Source organism: Ochotona princeps, chromosome 5 (genome assembly GCF_030435755.1).
Source record: "Ochotona princeps isolate mOchPri1 chromosome 5, mOchPri1.hap1, whole genome shotgun sequence".
NCBI lineage: Eukaryota > Metazoa > Chordata > Mammalia > Lagomorpha > Ochotonidae > Ochotona > Ochotona princeps.
Genome location: NC_080836.1, coordinates 97,780,808 through 97,802,998, shown reverse-complemented (window position 1 = coordinate 97,802,998; position 22,191 = coordinate 97,780,808). Strand labels below are relative to the sequence as shown.

Sequence of the window (22,191 nt, the reverse complement as noted above, 5' to 3'; positions counted from 1 at the left end):
GACACACAGCAGCAAAAATATGAAGCTACTAGACGTCTCCCCATGGTTTCCTGTTTTTCCAATCATCTCCAGCAAGCCCTGTAACTTCAGGAAGCATCACCTGTTCTATCGGTATGCATTCACACACACATACACACACACACACACAGGCTCCCACTCACCTTTTTCCTCTTTTGTTAGAATTTAAATTGGACATCAAAATATACATTGATTATAAAACATTAAAAAATTATTCTATGACATTTTAAAAGCATTTCAGAACAACTGCAACTACTAAAACATTATTGGGTTTAGCAAGACACATTAGAAATTCCCTATCTCCTGTTACATTTGGTTCTCTTGAGCAGCACTTTCCTGTCGCTGTCAGTAACCTTGCAAAGAAACCCACTACGACAATATCTACAAACACACACTTTTTTCTCTCAGAAATATAATCCTAAATTGATTGTTTATGAAGAACCATGTACTGTCAATTTTAGGAAGCATAAATAGTAATTTAAATATACAAAATATATGTGATAGTATTTTTTTATTTATCCGTGGCAATATTTATATTCAACTAACAGGTTACTCTAAAAAGATATATATATTTATTTCACTTAAATTTAATTGCCACGTAAAATTGAATCCACCCCATTCCCAACCCCCTGTATTTCCTGTTTCTTCCTTCAAACAAATAAAATAAATAAGTGGTGATAATTCTTTGGTCATGGTGTCATAATCAGTGAGAATGGGTGTGATGATCATGCAAGGACAATTGTGATCCAAACGTTAGGGTGATAACTGATTGAAAAAAAATTATTGAGAAATAGTAACCCATTAAGGGACTTAAATTTTGAGATAAATTGATATTTAGTGGGCAAAATATTAAGGTAAGATAAGCTGGTCTGGGCAAAAATTTATTTTCTCAGGGGAAAAACCACTGTGAAAATACTTTAAAGTAGTGATTGTGGTGACAACAAGACCACTGCTCTCACATTTTGGGAAGCATTCACGCTTCTTAGCTTTTCCTTCCTTATTCTGTCTATTGTCACAGTGAACCCTGGTCTCCTCCAATCAGATCGATGTTGCAAGGGCAGGTGTCACATCATTACTGAGTGAAATTTTTTCTTGAGGGAAGTCCAAATGTATCCTAACAACTTTCTCTTCATCTTGACTAGCCATTGCTTAGTATAAACAAAAGAATTCTAAAAAAGAGTTCTTATAAATCCAATGTAGCAAAACTGTTGGCGTCAATATAATATAGATTTCCACATTAATATCACATAATGTCCTTTCAAATATTTAAAAACTTAAACAGCAACAAATGCTTTCAATAAATATGATGTTCAACTTCTTACATTACTAGCACCAGATCATATATGATGTGATTAAACATGACTGAGAAAGCCATTAGCTCTTATACAGAAACCAAATGCAGACAAATGGAAAAAAGATTTTAAATGCAAAAAATAATCATAAAAGATATCAAGGGATTACATATAAAAAAGATAACAAACCAGTTAATAGCGAAATTATATCATATAGTAAACTCTTGATATTTCTGTAATCCATATATGATGACTGTGTATCATTTCAGGTGTTACCCATAAACTAGTAAAATATTTACATTTTAATATCTTCTGGATTCAAAATAATCCGAGATAAGTTTGCCTTCATTGCAAGGACGACTTTTTCTATCTTGAGCTTGCAACAATCAGGCCCAGCTTCCCATGACATTCAAGAGAAGATATGCAACAATTAACATCACATGATCAAACCAACCTCCCTCTTCATTTGAAGTACCGTGAAGCTCCCATCCTCCTGTGCACCCTCATATTGCTGTATCCCAGAACACCGTCTGTTGCTTAGAATAGGGTGGAGGACTGTATTTCTTTGCACCGGTGTTCTTCTTCCAGCTGGGTAGAATAGGCATGCTATCCTGTTTGCAAAGGCCCTTTTCCGTTTTCTGTCTAGCCTTTATTTCCTTGCACAAGCAACGCTTTTTCTCAATCATCTCAAGCATTGTATGGTCTCCATGAAACCACTGCATGCATGCCACCTAGCAAAAAGGAAAGAATGAATACAGAACAAAGAAATGGAGTGAAAGCAGCTTTTGCACTGTTCTAGCACTGTTTAGAAAAACACTGTTTAGTGTTCAGTCATTTCTACACTTCCTTTCAAAACTCTTAAAAAGAATTAGGATACACAATAATTCTTATATAGCACAGTCTAAAAAAAACAGAAACCTATTAAATAAAATTTGAACTTAAACTACTGAATAATATTTTGGGCAGGAATATTTTTCAATATGCTCAAAATGCTACAATTTGAAAACAACCAAAATGGAAACAACCAAAATGCCCATCAAAAGAGGATTGGATAAGAAAGCTATGGTTCATCTACTCCATGGAATACTACTCAGCTATTAAAAAAAACAAAATGCAGTTCTTTGTGGCCAAATGGGCCAAACTGGAAACCATAATGCTAAGGGAAATGAGCCAATCCCAAAAGGTTAAATACCACATGTTTGCCTTAATTTAAGATGATATGATGTTATGTATAACATGTTATGTTTTGAATGTTATATGTTGTGTATAAACTAAAATTGAAGTATAGGTGAGGTGGTCACAGTTGGTGGCTGGGAACCCGCATTTACTTTTAACATATTGGTTACTCATTACTATGTCAATTAATTCCATAATGATGTAAATTTTTGCTGATGGTATGTTGGAGCTTTCAATTGACTGGGATGATACTCTGCTGGCTCTGTCATCAGACCAGAGAGGGTATACCTAAGAAACCGTTGAACTTGACGGGACAATAAGATGCTGGACTCTATGTTTGGTATACGCTTGCAATGGGGAAATCTCAACTGAACTTGAGCTGTGGTTATGCAATAAGGTGGAGGAATCCACCATGGTGGGAGGGTTTGGGGAGGGGTGGGGAGAACCCAAGTATCTATGTAACTGTGTCACATAATACAATGTAATTACTGAAGTTAAAAAAAAAAAAAAAAGAAAGTGATATGAAAAAAAAAAAAAAAAAAAAAAAAGAAAAGCTTTTCATTTTATTTTTTCATGTAATTTTCCCAATATTTCCCTCTTGCTTTTAGGTTGGTTCCATTGTGTTATCAGTCCCAATCCAAATTCAATCACTGAGATTACTTTCAGTGATGTGTAATATGAGTGTGATATGAATTTTAAATGTTAATTAAAATATTCACTTCGAAGCAGTTTTTAACACCTGAGATTGTGGGGTCATCATGTGGCACAGTGAGTAAAATTGCCAATTAAAACATCAGCTTCCCTAATTGGAACGTTTATCTGAATTTTGGATACTCTACTCCTTGTCTAGCTCCCTGCTAGCATGCACTGGAGCCAGTGAGTGACGGCGCAGGTGTGCAGGTCATGCCATATGTGTAGAACTAGAGGCATTTCTTGGATCTCGGCTAAGTCCTGGCCCTACCCTGGCTGTTGCGGACATTTGGGAAGTGAACTGGTAGACAGGAGATCTCTTTCTATCTCTCCCTTTGTCTCAGTCACTTGGCTTCTCAAATAAATAAACCTTTAAAAACATTTGAGTGTTCTTATAAATATCATGTACCAAAATTAGCATTTAAATAACTTCTGCTATCAAAGTGATTTCTGCTATGCATTCAATATGCTTGGATTATAATTGCCTAAATAATTTTCTACAATTAATATTTTGCTGTAGTTACTGATGTTTTAAAATACATCTAAGTTAGAGTCAATTACCTCCATCATCACATTAACATAGGTCCTAATTAGTTCTGGAAATGTAGAGAAACAAATTCATTAGGTCAGGGTGTTACAAGGAATGCATTTAGTGTGGATTATATATTGAAACAAATATATATACTGTTGGACAAGTAAACAGTTGTCCTGGGTATACGTAATACCATGTCTACCAAAAACTACTGAAGCACGACTAACATATAGCATAAGTTGTACAAGGATAGGCATGAGATTGGGACATGAGCTCAGTCAAAACGGGAAGTTTCCAAGTAATTGCTGTGCTCTGTGGCTTGAAAGATCAAAAATAAATAAATAAATAAATAAATACTCACTGAACTTACTGCTACAATTTTAGGACATTAATCAGAACAAATACTTACCTACTTATCTAAGGCTCTCTCATATTAAATCTCATTCTAGATGCTCTGCATGGTTTAATTCATTTGTTCCTCACAATGATGATTGCCTAAAGTAATTACTATTGATTAATTCATAATGATGAATAAGATAAAAAGCATCAAGAGTTTTGGCAATTGGCCCTAAGAGACAATTGTCAATGAGCAACAGTCAATGGAGAAGTCAGAATTTAACCTCAAGACTTCATTTCCAGCACTGGTGCTTTTAACGATTACACTACACAGCTTTCTTCAGACATCTACAGAATTGGAAAGAAGTAATAAGGGAATTTAGTACATTATCCTGATGGTACAGATAAGGGAAGTAAACCTCCAAAGAGCTACATCTTCTGTGAAAAGCCAGGCGACTGGATTTTGATGTGAAAAAGGCAAATATTCATGATTACTAATTGTACAGAAAGTGGTCATGACCCAGACTGAGAAAACGTGGATTCAAACACTATATCTGTCGAATTTCTGTTGGTAACTCAACTTTCAGTTTGTCTGAATCACTTTATAAATCTTCATTTTCCAAAGTTGGTGTGTGGTTTACCAGGCATAATGAAGGTCAGCTCATTTTAAGAACAGTGAAACTATGCCTAAACTTTAGTAACTGAATCTTGTGAAATGCTAAGTCATTTTCCATACCGTACCAGACATTCACGGCGACGTCTATCAATGTTGTTTTAAATCCTGCCAGTCAGACTGAAAGTGAGGCTTTTTTCATAACTCCGATTTGATATATTTTTCTGCTACAGCATTGTCTATGTGTTTCATTTGTAAGTTACAAGAGTCACTACCATGACTGATATCTTCAAGTCCTATTCAAACAGTCAAATGTATTTTGGCTTTAGGAGTGATTAAAATTGCTTAAAAAATAATTAAATGGGAAAACTTAAATCTAGGATTTGATCCCAGAAGATAACTCTTCATAAATTCTTTTATGTTCATACTTAATACAGAGTGTCCTGAAGGAACAGAATGTGTTTTATGACTTTTGGCATCTTATAATGCCTACGTGGCCCAGGATCTTATCCATGAATATTCACCTTTTAAAAAAATCCTATATGTTTGTTGATTTAATTTAATGAACATCTTCATGTCCCAGCAGGAAATTCCAAGAATGATTTACAAAAATTTCAACAAATTTACAATAATTTAGAGTATGATTTCTATATAATAAAAATACAGTACAGTATCTCTAGTTTTGTGGAAACATAAGTAAAAGTTATTGAGTGACTCTAAACTGTCATGATGTAATTCATAATACAGAATTCCCAGAGCCGAGGCCCCAAACCCCACTCATCTTAATGATCTCAACATGGATCTCAACAAAATGTCAGGCTCTCAGTAAAACTTTTCTGAGTAGAAGCCACCACGATATAACAGTGTTTGTTAACTATTAGAAAGTGGAAGAAGACAAGGGCAGAGGAGAAGAGAGGAAAGAAGGGGAGGGTAGTGAGGGAGGGGAGGGGAGGGGAGTGGAGGGGAGGAGAGGGGAGTGGAGGGGAGGGGAGAGAGAGAGAATGCTAGTCTTTGTAACATTTTCTGTATCGACGGTGTCAGGATACACTTAAATAGAAGAATGATGGACTTATGAGTGTTGTTGAAGGACTAAAGTAGTGTTACACTATAGGTGGAGCACATGGGATGGGGGAGGGAGGAATGGCCAACCGTTGAGCCTAGGGATCTGTATCGGCAAAACATTTTTTAAAAAGGACGAATCTATTATTTGCAAATTTTGTGCTTACAAAAATTCAAAATAAAATAAAAAGCTTTTTGTTATGAAAAAAAATCATATGTACAATTGATTGATAAAAAAATTCAAAAATGTCAACAGGAGAAAAAAAATCCCTTTTTTCTCAGACTGATTCTACAAGGCATATTGCTCATATTCTGGGTACCAGATACAAGTCAATCAGAAAACACTGCCCAATACACGAAATTCCATCAGAAAAGAGCTGAATAATAAAAGATCATTCAAATATAGGATGTTGGAAAGCTTCCAATTTAAAATAAAAGTATTTTTAATATATGTGAACAAATATAAAGAGTGTAGACTAGAAAATTTTAAGTAAAATATACCATAATTTTTTCTCATTTAAAATATATCACAGATTTCTTTTTAGGTTCAGATACGGGTCAATAAAGTTAAAACATGATTCATTTGTGTGAAAATAAGTCTTCCATTTTTGCTTTTAAAAACATGTTTGACTGTATTGTTTTTTCAATTCCTCAAATTGAGCCAGAGATTTTATTCATTACTTTGGCTTAACAAGTAGTGTGGCTAGCAATTATGTGAAATATGTTAGAAATACTACTATAATTGTTTAATTTCTCTGAAGTGGATATAACATTTTGGGAACTGACTGGTAGAACTAACTTGAAATCAAGCCCCACAAATAAACTTTTCCAGTTTATTTATTTCATTAAGTAGCCTTATTTTATATTTAATCCAAATATATTTATTATACATACCAGCAAGAAAAAGAAAAATCAGCATAGAGAAAGTTTCATTGGAAGACAACAGCAAGACAACTACTATGAACACACATCTCTTAGACAAGATTTTTATAACAACATTCAACAGGACAGGCAATGTTTTAGAATAACAAATTCAGGTCATAAAATCAACTGAAGTTTTCCATCAAGAAAACGAAACATACACCTCTACCCGTTAAGACAGTCTCCCCCCAAAGCCTTCCTTCCAAGGAGCACAGTACTGAAAGAAGGGCGCATGGGCAGCTTCCCAGTGCAGTAGAGTTGTGATTTAAACATGGGTATGGCTCAAATGCCCATGATGAAATCTCAACATCCAGGTGATACTAAAAGAGTTGGAGGTGATTAGACCATGAGGGCATAGAGTCCTTGTAAGCCAAACTAGTGTCTTTATAGAACAGGCCAAAAAAGGTGGCAGGGGGTGGTGGATTCAACTCTCCTGGTATGTGAGGACATAGCAGGAAGTAAGCCATGTACAACTTACAGGAGGGCAAAAGGGTCTGACCAGAGCTAATCATGCTGGTTGACTTCCTAGCCCCTCAGGAAATATGAGAGCTAACTTTCCGCCGTTCATAAACTACCCAACTGAGGAAAATTTGTTACAGTAGCTCAAACAAACAGGATATCTGTCAAACAGCCCCTTCGTCAAATGATGGAGAGTGACCAGTCACACCAACACTATGAATTCTTGGGAGGGTGCGGTGAGAGCTGCAGCCCTGTCTTTCCCCCACTGTCATAATTCCACTGCAATCACATGAGTAAAACACCAGATAAGCCAGAACTGAGGAACACTCTACCAAACACAGACCAGAATTTCTCAAAACTGCCATGGTCATACAAAAATGTCACAGTTAAGGATGGGACTATGACCTAGCAACTTAAGCTGTCGCATGTTGTGTGTTATACAGGCATCTCATGGGGGCGGGTATGTGAGACCTGGCTCCAGCTCCTCCACTCTACCCAGTACCTGTAAAAACAGTGGAAGACTACCCAAGTACCTGGGCTCCTGCACCCGCGTGGGAGACTTGTAAGAAACTCCAGGCTCCCAGCCTTGGACTTGCACAGCTTCAGCCATTGTGATCATCAGAGGAGCAATCCAGCTGATAGAAGAGCTTTCTCTCCCTATCCCTACTCATCCCTCTTCTTCCCTCCCTCTCTCCCTCCCTCCCTCTAAGTCCACCTTTCAAATTAAAAAAAAAAAAAAAAGAAAACTTAAAAAATAAGTGTCACAGTCTAAGGAGACTTAATACCTGGAATTCATTTACTTGGTTCTATGAAAAGAAAAATAAGTTAATCAAAGTGATGTGTGGAGTTTGACTATTAATAATCAATTGATACAGAAGAACTAGTTGTGACAAGTGAACCACATCAATGTGAGATATTAACAATAGGGAAAACAATGTTGTTTGGATTTACAGGTATCTTCTATGCACATCTTGTAACATTTTTGTAACTCTAAAACTATCCTAAAATTATATATATATATATATGTGTGTGTGTGTGTGTGTGTATGCATATATAATTTATAGATATTAAGCAAAGAAAACAACCATATACTTTTCAAACCACAGTTGTACTTTCATTCTTTAAAAGAAAGCAACTTCATAGAACTGTGGTGAATCACTGGGTTGGGATGCTGATAGCTGTGACACTGACAAGCTGTGGAGGCTCTTTTTGTAGGTTAGGGAGTTAAGCTGCTGCTTAAAACTATGACATCCCTTTTGAGAGCCAGTCCAAGGCCTGGCTGCTCCAGTTCTGATTCACTTTCTTGATGACGTGACTGGAAAAACAGTGGTTCGAGTTCCTGGTCCTGGTTTTCACCTGGCTCAGCCCCAGTGACTGTGGCTGTCTGAGACTGAACCAGCAGGTAAGACATCTCTCCATGCATCTCCCTTCTCCCTGAGGCTCTGTCTTTCAAATAAATAAATTGCTTGTGGTTTTTTGAGTTTTTTTTAACATTTATTTTATTTTCCTTGAAAAGTCAGATATATAGAGAGAGGAGGAGAGACACAGAAGATGTTCCGTCGGATGATTCACTCCCAAGGTAACTGCAACAGCTGGAGCTGAGCCCATCCAAAGCCAGGAGCTTCTTCCAGGTCTCCCACACAGGTGCAGGGTCCCAAGGCTTCAGGCTATCCTCGACTGCTTTCCCAGGCCACAAGCAGGAAGCTGGATGGGAAGGGGGCTGCTGGGATTAGAACCGGCGCCCATATGAGATCCCAGTGCATGCAAGGCGAGAGCTTTAGCCGGTAGGCTACCGCACCAGGCCCAAGTTGCTTTTGTGTTTTGTTTTGTTTTAATAAAAAAATTAGTGTATTCCTTGGAACTTCTTATAAATATCAATAGATTATTCATATCTGTGTCATATGTGTATTTTACATGACTCTTTATGTGTGCGTTTTATGTTTGTTGTACATGATTTATACAGATTATACATATTACATACATTGGCACATACTTCATAATCCATATGGTGTAGGCAGCAATGAACTACAGATTTTCAAAGGGTTGCTGCCATACATTCTAGCAATGTATTCTAATAATACTGCTACAAATCTTCAGTACTCTAAATGAAAAGAACCCTTACTTCAACCATCACCTTCTTTAGTAAAAGACTTGTGTGTTTTCTCCAAAGAGCAAAGGAGTAGCAATGTAGCAAACAATAAATCTCCATAATAATTGCTTAAAATGTTTCATTTTCCAAAAATACATAAATCTTGAAAAGCAAAGGTGCTGACATAAGCCTTTTGAGTTTTTAATATTAACAATGATATCAAAATAAACCTGATATACACATGCATACTTCTACTGATTTTCAATCTGGAGTCTAATTAGTTAGCATGGAAAACTGCTAATTTATTCAAAACTTAGGAGACTGAATGTAATTTTGGCCTTGAAATCCCATTAATATTTGCGTTTTCATGCTTATAGACACAATAACCAACCCTGGTTTTCACATGATACCGAAGGGCTGGATCAATCTATTATTCCTGTTACACTTTCTTTTCTTTCTTTCTTTGCTGTGATTCCCTTTTACTTGCTATGCTAGCTAGAAAGCATCTTGTAAACACAATTTTCCCATTTAAAGAAGGTCAAACAGAAGCACCTATTAAATAATCAGGCCCTACTGACATGTAATACAGTAAAACACAGTATTTACTTTTAAAAATTATATTTTTAATACTATTTGCATTCTGAGAGGGATGCATACACATGAAGGCCTCTAGTTAGGGAGGAAAAGGCTGAGGTTTGGAGAAAGGTGGGTGGGATAATTGTTTCAAGTTTATATTTTTTCTTTTCTCTGGTGTCTGAGGGAGGGAGAGGGAGACAAGCAGAAGGGGTGGCTCTTGGCTGTCAAATTATATCGGCACCTGGAAATGGGGGAAGACCCGCAGACGACACCTCAGAAACCTCGGTGTGGGGAAGAGTGCTCTGAGGGTGTTGCCTGAGTGGTTCTGCTAGTTCTGAGATGTTGTCAGTTTCATTGCTCCATATTCCTTTTACTCTTTCTGTGTAATTTCTCAAGTCAGTCTGGCCTATTTTATGAGAAATGATTGTTTCCTGCATGATAAATACCCTGAATGTAGATGTTGTTGGAGTTATTAAAAATTTCTTAGTCTTCTCCTTGTTCCCAGCAAGATACTCACGGATACAGACAACAGTGGTAAGGCCACAAGAAAGAAGGCACAGGAAGGACATGATCTGGGGAGTTAGGGCAGTCGGTGAACCACTTGTACTTGGTCTCTGCTGTGTGTGGAGTCATTAGACCATTCTGGGATATTAATGCTCTCATGGAGAATGTTCTGACTCTCCATTTTAGTCACCAAACTTTTCTTTATTTACTATTTCAACATAAGAAAAACTAAACATGCAAGTAGCATGGCCTTTCACATATACCTGGAAGACAATGGGCAGGGTTCACAGACTGCAGTCCAATAGTCAGACAGAACCCAGTGCCTGTCTGTGCACAACACAGGAGCAAGAATCTCTGATGTGTTTTTGTTTATTTTACATTTTTAAACAGATGATAAATTCAAAAGAGTAATTTTTCATGACGCTTGGGAATTACTTGAAATGTATGGACAGGCATTTAGTCTACAAGTCATAACCACGTCCTACATCATAGTATTGAGATTTGATACCTAGCTCCAGCTCCTGACTCCAGATTTCTGATACTGCACATCCTGGAAACAGCAACTGTGGCTCAAGGGATTGGATTTATGTTACTCTTCTGGAAGAATTGAATTGAGTTCCTGACTCATGGCATAGGACCTACTCCAATCCTGGCTACTATGGGCATTTAGGAAGTGAGCCAGTGAGCGGAAAAGCCCTCTCTGTCTCTTTTTGTGTCTTTCTCCCTCCTATTCAAATGGTCATGCATGTAAGTATATTTTAAAAAACACAAATATCCTCGTTTGTTTACTTATGGCCTACAAACTAAAGTTAAGTACACAGGACCGAGAACACATGGCTTACATAGCCTAACCTATCTACAGTCTGGCCCTTTGGAGAAAAAGAAAATACTAATATCTGAAATAGTATGTAAACTAAAATATAATCAATTAATAAAACAATAACAGCCATTTTATTATGAGCAATATAATCTTGTAAAGTCAAAAAATAGTATGCTAAAAAACTACCAAGTGGAAAAACTATTTCAATGGACAAATTAAGTGTAATAAAGCTCATTGAATTTCCACTTATCCTTACCATAAAAATGGTTGTTGTATCAAATTTCTGTTTCCCTATCATTACTCCATTTCCAACATATTCTTTAAGATGCTCATCACCAATTGAACCTCAAATTATATGTCATCAGAACCATGTCACTGGCGACTAGAAATGATAATGTCATGCTATGAAAAGGGATAAAACCATAGATCAAGACTTTTAGTCAGCATGAATTTGCAATATTTTTGTTAATTTAATTTTAATCAAATGTTTTCTAAGCATTATTTTAACTAATCACCCAAGTTTATGAACATTGACAGTCTCCTTTTGTACAGCCACACCAGAAGGTATTAAGGATTAACCATTTTCTAATGTTCAAATATGAGTCTTATTTTTGTCCACTGCTCATTGATACATGCCCACTAACAAATGGAATGTTAGTGTTACATTTACTGGTTTGTGTGTGTTTCTGGAAAACCAAATTTTTGAGAAGAATGATTTTCCATCCTGGCATTGCATGTATACAGTTATTAATGCACAGAGGCATGGGATTAGAGCAAGAAGAAATCACACTCAAATGTTGCACCTCATTCCCCATTTCACTGCTTGTTGTTGTTGCTAAGTAAAAGTAAGTAAGCAAAAAAAAATATCTTGAATTCAACTTTCAACTGCCAAAGGAAAGAGGAACAGCACATACTCAGGGCTTGAGCGAAACTGTAAGCACCAGCTGGTGCAAAACAGTGGACACTGGTTTTTACACGGATCTCATTATCTAAAGCTTTTCCAAACAGAGAGTGGACACCAACATGACTTAAGTTGAAATATACCAAAGATGTAAGAGTATATTTGGGAAATCAAGACTACTCAAATTTCCATTCGGGGCTCCCAATAGAGATGCTTGTACTAACCAACTATGCTGCATTTCTGCAGCAAAAGGTTACTTTGGACGAGTGTACCTAAATTATTTTGCTTGTTTTCATCCAGAAAAAAAAATGTATAGGGAAAAGAAAGGAAAGAATGTCATCCAGTTGAAAGTTCAATAGTACGTGTATTTTAATCTCATAACCAATAGAAAAGTAAATCAAGGGCAATGGATTCATGGAACTTCTGTGCTTTTCAAACTAAAGGATACTGGTACCCACCTCACATGTTCAAACATATAGGCTGAGTGGCCCTGTAGTTTGAAGTGTTTATGGATGGTTTTTAAAGAGATGGTTTAAAATTCAAAATAAAAAAAAAATTTTAAAGAAAAATTAATAAAAAAAGTGATATTTGTAAAGTGGACTGAGAAAACAGCCACTGTCCCTTTTCTGAATTTAAGCAGGACCATAGGCATTGTTGATACCCCAAAACCGTAGCCACGGTTCAAATGTGACCAAAGTGTAGTGTTGAGTTGATACATTTTAAACACAATTTGGGCTCAGAAAACCTAGCACACTGAAACCACATGATTATATTTTGAAAAAAAAAAAAATGCAGGTCCGGCGCCCAGTGCCGTGGCCTAGCGGCTAAAGTCCTCGCCTTGAATGCCCCGGGATCCCTTATGGGCACCAGTTCTAATCCCGGCAGCTCCACTTCCCATCCAGCTCCCTGCTAGTGGCCTGGGAAAGCAGTTGAGGATGGCCCAATGCCTTGGGACTCTGCACCCATGTGGGAGACCTGGAGGAGGTTCCTGGTTCCCGGCATCGGATTGGCACAGCACCAACCGTTGCGCTCACTTGGGGAGTGAAGCATTGTACGGAAGATGTTCCTATCTGTCTCTCCTCCTCTCTGTATATCTGACTTTGTAATAAAATGAATAAATCTTTAAAAAAAGAAAAAATGCACAAAACAAATAGAAAATTGTCAGACCTTTCACTTGGACGTAGTCTTAGCACTATTAAATTCATAAGCATGCTAATTTAAATATCTAATCACATTTATCTAAAACATTAACTGCAAACATACAAATATCTATTCTCTACATATGGTAGTGCCCATTACTATTGTAACTTGAACCTGGGGAGAATATATTCCCCTATACCTGCAAGTCAGTAGGTGTTTCTTTACAGTCAACTTTAGCAAAATTTATACAAAATAGTAATTAACAATTATGTTTTTTAGTAGTTAACCCACAAGGAAACACTCTAAAAACTGCATTGTATTAATGTTTCTATATTTAAATGTGCAGAAGCTGAAAAACACAATATTGAAAAATTTAAAATTCCTTAATTTTTAAATTCTGGTACCACTACCACAGTGTAAAGGGCAGTATGCCTGAGGCAATGAAAAGAAAATGAAACAAAGTTAAAACAGATAGAACACCTCAGGAATACCCTTCTACTTGACACTATATGTTGCATTAATCCATAGCTACAACTCTGGCAAGCTTTGGCTGTGACGGTCCTAAACAACAAAGAGTCCCTGTACAGTTCCTGCTGTGACAGACTCCTAAAGTTCCTCTACTACATTTGGGACAACTGTCTCAAAGCAGCCTATAGCTTTTGTGACAACAACTCGCGCTCTCCTGCCAAGAAATGCATCCATTTCTGCTCGCCTTAGAACCTTCTTCTATCTTAACTACCACTTCCACCCCCAAATTCATAACTACCACCACAGCGGCTACCCCTTTTCTTGGGTCACTAATTTCATTATTGTTATTCACTGTGATTTCTAAAATCATAGATTTCCATCACCACCAATGTTACTTCCAAAGTTTCCTCCCTCACTCTAATCATCATGTCCTCCTCGTCCACTTGGTTTACCTAGGCTGGCCTACCACACTCTACAGTTTCCTCTGCTACACTAAACAGGACCACCATGGTTAGCGCAGCCTGGTTGCCACCAACACCACTGCCTCCATGACCACCACATCAACACCAATGCCTCCTCTTCCACCAATGATAACATCATAGCCCATAAAGTTGCCAGATCTAGCTCCAGGGCCTCTTAGAACCTTTTTCACTTCACCACTACGCCCTTTCATAGACTGGTATTTCTGAACAGCAATTTTTCAACTGTATCATGATCATCAAAAGTTAGAAAAGCAAATCACTTTTTCCCGCTATGCCTGGCTTTCATAACTTCTTTGGTTTCAGTCTTGCCAAACATCTCAGAGTAGTCTCTCAAATTATATTCCTCTGTATGTGTTTCAGTACCAGTCACAAATATCTTCACTGTTAGATGGGTTCCAGGCTCTGTTTGGTTCTACAACATGCCCATCAATTCATGTGGTCAAGCTTAAAATGCAACATCCACCTCCTCAACACAAGAGTAAATCAAAAAACCAAAGCCCCTGGAACATTTTGTTTGTGGGGTCTCACATTACCACAAAATTTCTCAAAATGTTCTCTGACACGCTCATCTGTAATTCCAAAGCTCAATCCACCAATGAATGGTTTCCTCGACAGCTCAGTTTCATTTGGATCATGGCTCTCCCACCCCCAGCTGCTTCATGTTGGAGGTGATCTCGCAACAATTTTGCTTCTATTTTGAGACCAGACTTGTGCCTTTGAACTGGAATTTACTATTGAGTTTGGAATATCTGCCGTGTCGAGTTTGGCCCATTTGATAAACCAAGAATCATGAAACCTACATTTGAAGTCAATTCTGGCAGTTAATATTGAAAAATTATTTGAGCATTTTTGCTACAGATTCAATAGTCCATATTACAAGCAATAAAGAATAATAGCACTAAAGAAATGAAAGTGATGGTTTCATTTTTATTGTCTAGATAGCAGATTAAATGCTAAAATAGTTCTTTATTTTTATGATGTTACCATGGTTAGTTAGTTGTGTGTTTACTTGTGATGCATCGCTGTAATGAGTCAGCCAGAAATTAAAGCTTATTTTGAGAACTTTCTCCCAATTGCAGTGAATGATATTTCTTTTTTTTTTTTTCACCAACTGCATGTAGGTGGAAAGACTCAATTTTACATAATATGGGCAACAACAGAAGCCTTCAATAAACCATTTTAATGAGCATAGCTTAATTATAGGAGGTTTATATTTTCTGTAGCTGTCAGCATATTGATCAAATTGCTATATTAATTAGTTATCAAATCACAAATATGTCAAGCGGTCATCCCACAGGAGAAAAACAAATCTTTGTTAATCAAAATAAGCATAATTTGTTTCATGTATCTGTGGTAAAAAGATTTATATTTCTGAAGAAATAGGGGTGAGCCAATGCTATAGTAATTTCTGTGAAAAACTGATCTTTTTCTCTTCATGTGAAAATCAGAAGGAGGAAACTAAACAGATAACACCATGTGTGATCAGAAAGAAAAGTAGAAGCTTTTAAGTTCCTTAATCCTGATTGAGATACTGGCCTTCCAATCTCACTTTAATGATGTCATAGAATATTTTTCTTTCTTTCTTGTTAACATGATTATGAAATGAAGATTAAATACAAGGTTTCTTAGCTTTTATACTCTGACTGTATATAGAAATAATAGACACCTGAAATACAGCTATAGATTTTTTCATACATTTTTGGCCTGTACTCCTTTTAACTCTGCTCTCCTCTAATTATCCCTTTTGTAATTCTCACATTTACTAGGAAGGCTGACTCAAGAGCACGTGTTTTATGAAAGAATAACTAGGCAAGTCTACACCTGACCCGTGTTCTGGAATTGCAGTATTTATTTCCCATGTCTACATTCTGAGATACAGATGGACTGATAGAAGGAGCAAACGCCTTGATGTCAGAGTTGTTTTATTAATCCGAAAGTACGAGTGCACTTCTGCTCTGATCCTTTCTCTAGATGTGAATCTCTCCCTTTATTTAAAATCTCTTATCAACTAATAGGCAAATACAGAAAAGTAACACATGTGTGTATTTTGTCACTTACAATATACTTTTACCTATCTGTGCTTACTGGTATCAACTGTGCAAAATTTAGTCATGAGAAAGATACAAAATCACAAATTCTTAAGCCTCCCAGTCATACAGCTATGGAGAAAAATGTTTCAAGTTAACTTCCACTGCTCATTTTCTCTATCTGTAAAATGAGAAAAACATTTAACTGATCCTTCAGTTTTGTTGTGTTGTCTTTTAGGCAAGGCTTACACTGCAAGTCAATTTCAGGAACAAAAGTTGATGCAATTACTCTCCTAAACCGTGACAACTAAAAACAATGCCACCTTTCTGTTACCCTATGATGCATCACTCTTTAATATCACCTATTCTGTGTGTGTATGCGTATGTGTATGTGATTTTTAAAATTTTCTTAAAAGACAATGTAAGATGGATAAATGGATAAGATGATCTGGTATTAATGCTTATTAGGGGCAAAATCTGGAATGTTACTTAACCTTTATGATTTTACCTACAAAATAAAAATAATAAAAACCTGCATTTTAAGAAGATTGAATGTAATAATTTGACAACTACTTAAAATGAAGCGGTCTTATAAAAATAGAAGTTTCTCCTCTCTCGGCGGATTGTGGGTTCAGTGAAGACAGAACCTCTGTTGGTGATCATTGGCATTACAACAGTGTAGGAAGAGTATCCTTGGCTGATAACATGGTGCAAGTAAAAATTAAATGTTCATAAATGAATGAGTTAATAAACAAATTGATGACTATAAGAGTAATCTTCTCCAACTGTTTTCAGAAAAAGTAGTTTTGTATTGAGTGAGTTGTCTCATTCCAATTTACCTCAACTGAATTCATCACTATCCAAAATTATATAAAGTGAAAAAATCCAATGCTTCCTTTAATCTGTGAACTACAAAAGGCATCTGATCTAAAGCCTGGCCTTCAGTTTGAAAGGAGTCCTAGCCTGGGTGTTCTACAGCTGGTAACACCTCTTTCTCACACTCCGGATACTGTGTCTTGGTTCTTTTGAATAGTTGGAGTGACAAGCCAATAAACTGAACGCCTTAGAATGATCCAACCAGCCTTCAAAATCCAGTAAAGCTCAAATCTACAGGTGAAGCAGGCATTCTTGCCAAAATCTGGAGCATTTTTGGCACTTGACCTAAGTATCATAACATCATTGTCATTTGCGTGTAAGAACAGGCTATGCACAGAAGTTGAATTTCAACAAATGTTTACAAAATAATGTCCTTGCCAGAAATTATTCTAGGACAATATCTGTGTTCCTACCATACTACAGTATTTTGCTTGACAAGCCATCATGGCACTTCCATTACGACACCCTTCGACTGGATGCTTCCTAAACACAAAACACAGTAAATGCAGGGATGATGCTGGAAGACCAGACTAAGGGGAGGGGTGATTAGTACTAGTACTACTGCCAGACCTCTTACCTTTCTATAGAACCCTTTTCATGAATTTAGCAATGCAGTGGTCCTCACTGTCAATAGCATTATGTCTGTGTAACCCAGACTGTCGCTAAACCATTTGAACCCCACTGTCCCATATGAGGGTTGATCCCCTCACCTGTGGCTCTCACATCACGACTCTAGGCTCAATACAGCCAATGGCAGTCCACACCATTTCCAATTCAACCTGAAAGATGATTTTTGTCAATGAATATTGTTAGAATTCATGCCAAAGATGTGATATGGCCACTTTTTTTTGAAGATATGAGGAAGCCCTTCTGAAAGCTGTTGCATTCAGTTTCTAAATGCCTAACCAAGTAACCTAGGCAATATAAAAAAGCAATACTTTCATAAATACTATAACAAACTTTCTTTTTTTTTTTCCAGTTCTAAGTTCTTGCCACAGATCCCTCAGAAATGTAATCCAAAGAAAGGGAAAAAACGAAAATTTGTACAAGGGAGGAGAATGAGGTTGTGAGTATATTGTCAACATTTATGATTATAGAAGAAAACAGCTGGAGCCCAGGCAATCAGAAATATTTCCTACTCTCCTACATTCATGACTTTCACCATTTCACCTGGAATCTCTGGTCTCCTCCATGACAGCTAAAATAAAGATAACTATAATGTCATATTCTAATACTAAGGAAGTTAAAAAAACTACATTTTAATAACCATATTTTTCTTAGAAGATATTCATCAAAATCAATATATTTTTTTCTAAGCGTATTTTTCTTTTTTTCTGTTTTTGTTGGCAGGATAAAGAGTGTTCAGGTTCAATGCTGTTTGTAACTGCCAAAATGTGGTAAGGACTAGAAAACATTTCTCTGTAGTAATAACAGTGATTTGGACTGAAAAGCAATTTAAATTGTAAAGAATGCGTTTCGAGTACATATCACATGCTGGGTATGTTTCCTAATGCTTACACATGCTGCCCTATTTCCTCTGCAGATGAAACTCACAGTCATGATCATATCATATAGGAATAACTGAGGCTCTGTGAATGGCAAACGTGCATGAACATCATGGAAACCATATTCTGAATTCGAATAAACTGACTCCATGTCCCTATTATGAAGTCTTACACCATGTGTGAATGCAGTGAGATTGCAAATATTATAGATTGTTTATCTATTATTCCCCAGAGAAACATTGGAACTTGTCTTCATTCTCTTCTTATCACACAGACTGAATAACTGAAAGTTACAGGGGGTACACCATTTGCCCAAAGGAATAGCCACAAATCCTGAAAGTTCCACTGCTTCTGTACGAATAGTCCGTTAGCAAAGCTTATAATTGTGGGCACCTGCCGCAGTCCCCTCCATTTCTGTATCAGCACTGCCACCATGATGTCTGCAACCATGCCTACAATGACTGATTATAGACATATTCCCTTGCTGCTACACATGGTCTAAGATCTGTGGATCTGTCTTGTGAAAGACAGATAAAAACCATCCAGAGACAGTCCTTTCTCTGTCCAGCCTACCATAATTATAAACAACTCCCACCTCCTGCCCTGTTGGCTTGAGACAGCGGCAGGTTCAGCCACAGGCTCAGAAATCAGTTTGGGGAGATCCCACATTCCTGGAACACTAATCAAGAACATATTTAATGGAATCTATGTGACCAAGAAACCTTTTTTAGGAAAAAACACTGAAATATTGGGTTGTGTTTGTTATAGCTGTGGTGTTACTGACCTACCTAATCCACAGTCACAAATGCTAAACATGCTCAAAGTATGAGGAATTCTATGATCTTTGGACAAGTTGTGTTCTAATTTTTGTATGCTACAAGCCAAACGTCAGGTGGGGCCACGTAGGATGACATGCTCCCGTTATTACATGCAGTCCTCAGAGACCTCTGTAGACAAACGACTGATTGTGAAAACATCATAGATGAGAAAGAATGAGATAATATCTTCACACACACTTTGGCATGACTGCATGGATGCAGATTCAAAAGAGAAACTCCAGTCTTTGGAAGTCAGTAATTCATTTCCAGTTTTCAGCAAACACAGCCACACTGGAGGGGATATAAGCGGAGGTCGGGGCTGTTTTATCTTTCCAATTCATAAGATGGCAACAGACGAACTTATTGCAACGTGATTATGGAATTCAATACAATATATCATGATTTCATATCGTTTTCAAGATACAAGCTTACCACTATACTCCTTGACTATGACTAAATGAACTTCTTGGGAAAAGTGAACACTACAACTTAAAAAAATAGATAATCGACAATAGAATAGTGCAAGAAACAGTGCCGTATCTGAGACAACAGAACCTACCAAATATGTACGTTTCAGTGACTTCTTAGTGATATTGAGGTCCAGAATCAACTACGGGGTTTCACCCTCTCTTGCCATTCTCCTTTAGGACAGGGCTGTTAGGGAACTGAGAGCTTCACCACGCTGTAATCTTCAGCAATGCTTTTGTGTTCAGCTCTCTTCAGTTAACAAAGACAGTCCCCGCTCGTCAAACACCATGCAAACAATCTTTGGGGTCTTCTTCTTGCAACTGGACTTGAAGCACCTGACCCAGTGAGTGGTTGAACATGAACCCACTCAGTGTGCAAAAGACTTGCTCAATGAGAGAAAATTCCAGGGGTACACTGAACACTCATGGCCTGTAAAATGCTGTGTTGGCAGCTTTCTAGATGATACGCTGCATGGAATATGGGAAGCTCATGGAATAACATTTACTACTACTACTGCTACTATCAATCGATTCCAAAACCTGTCATCTGTCTACATTCTTACACATTATCTCAAATAGAAAGAGAAAAATCAACAATTAAAATTGATTTATGAAACTACTCGATCCATTACAAACTCCATTTGGAAAACGAAAATAGAGGACAGTGTTTTAATAGAGCAGACCAGGCCACCAGCTGTGACACCAGCATCCTGGAAGGGCGTGTTTGTGTGATCACTGCTGCGTTTCCAATACTGCTGCTTGCTAATGGCTTGGGAGTCCAGCAGGACATGGACCGAGGGCTTAGGCCCCTGCAACCCTTGGACAGAATTCCAGTGTTCTGGCTACAGCCTGGCCAGTGTAGCCATCTAGTGAGTAAGCCAGCAGATGGGAGAGATCTTTGTATTTGTCTCTGAATAGCTCCCTTCTAAACAAAGAAACAAACAACTTCCTTAGAAAAATGAAAAATATATTACCAGTGTGTTCGTGATATTTATTTTTAAAGATTTATTTAATCTTATTGTAAAGTCAGATACATAGAGAGGAGGAGAGACAGAAAGATCTTCTGTCCAGTGATTCATTTCCCAGCTGTGCCAATCCTAAGCCAGGAGCCAGGAGCCTCATGCGGGTGCAGGATCCTAAGACTTTGGGCTGCTCTCAATTGCCTTCCCAGGCAATAAGCAGGGAGCTTGATGGGAAGCGGGGCTGCCGGGATTAGAACTGGCACCCATGGGATCCAGGCGCATGCAAGGCAGGACTTTAGCCACTAGGCTACCGTGCTGGGCCCTGTAATATTTAAATATGACTTCAGATTATACTGAATGGCAAATACATCCATTTTAATTCAGTGCAATTAACAAATACTCTAATGAACATTGAAGACAAAATTATTTTTAAAATCAGGGCACTTTCTTTACATATTATAATTAGTGCAAAACATCTCAAGGTGAATTTAACTCCTTTTCCAGGGTCTATGATTTAATAATACGTGGTGCTTTTAATTTTTCTACATTTTGTTCCAGAAATAAAGTGCTTGCTTTTCTATAGCATTCCTCATAAGTGATAACATGCTCCAAGAGCGACTGCAATTGTGTCCATACTTGTTAAGCCACATTTTTCTGTGAATAACACTTGCCAAGATTCACATATTTCACATCTTTCTTATAGCAGGGATAGGAATAAAATAACATATTCATTATCCTTTGAGAATTGAGCAGTGATAAGAAATTCAATGTTGTCGATCCGTTTTATCATAAATTGCTATTATCCTGTGTTCTTTAGAACTAGAATTACAGCTCATGTTAATTGCTGCCATCTTTCAGATACGGCTCCTGAGTCAGAGAGGTTAAATAATTTGTCCGCGGAACTCAGCAAGAGGATAATTGAACCAGAATTAAACCCAGAGATTCCCTACATCTGCACATTTCAATCCAATCTCACCGTTTCATATACGTTTTCATAAGTTTCATAAGTCTGTATTTTCCGGCTGTGACTCTCCTGGGCCCTCATGCACTTCAGACACACACAGCATTCAAGAGAAACAACGTTTTTTCTTTGTTTTGTTTTTGTATTTTTACTCTCCAGGAAAATGCTACAGAATGCAGGAAAGGTTGCTTTCTTCCTAGGAAATTTTAGCCAAAGATCTAAAAGAACTTGACCTCCAAAGATGTGGCCATTAATTTATCATAAGTTTCAACAGTGATGGAAAATCTTTCAGCATTAGTAAACAATGCAGTATGAAAAATCAATAAAATAATAAATAAGGGTTGTGGGGAAAAATCATGTCTTGGCAAATGATACTAGAAGACGGAATAAATAATCATTTATTTTACCACAGAAATGGAGAAATTTATGCTCTTTCTCCAGTTAACACATTAACCCAGGTGTTTCTCCTGTAGCTCGCTAATGCATAATGTGCTTTAAA

The 22,191-nt window shown here is 37.2% G+C and overlaps 1 protein-coding gene and 1 pseudogene across 1 annotated transcript in view; both read right to left on the bottom strand.

Moving 5' to 3' along the window:
• Window positions 1-1,566: 1,566 nt before the first annotated feature.
• Window positions 1,567-22,191, bottom strand: part of NYAP2 (neuronal tyrosine-phosphorylated phosphoinositide-3-kinase adaptor 2) — a 248,291-nt gene continuing 227,666 nt past the window's right edge. The window contains exon 6 of the mRNA XM_004576765.2: window positions 1,567-2,041. Coding sequence (XP_004576822.1) covers window positions 1,814-2,041 — 228 coding nt within the window. The 3' untranslated portion in view covers window positions 1,567-1,813. The remainder of the gene's footprint in view (window positions 2,042-22,191) is intronic.
• On the bottom strand, window positions 14,106-18,635 carry LOC131480273 (heterogeneous nuclear ribonucleoprotein A3-like; annotated as a pseudogene).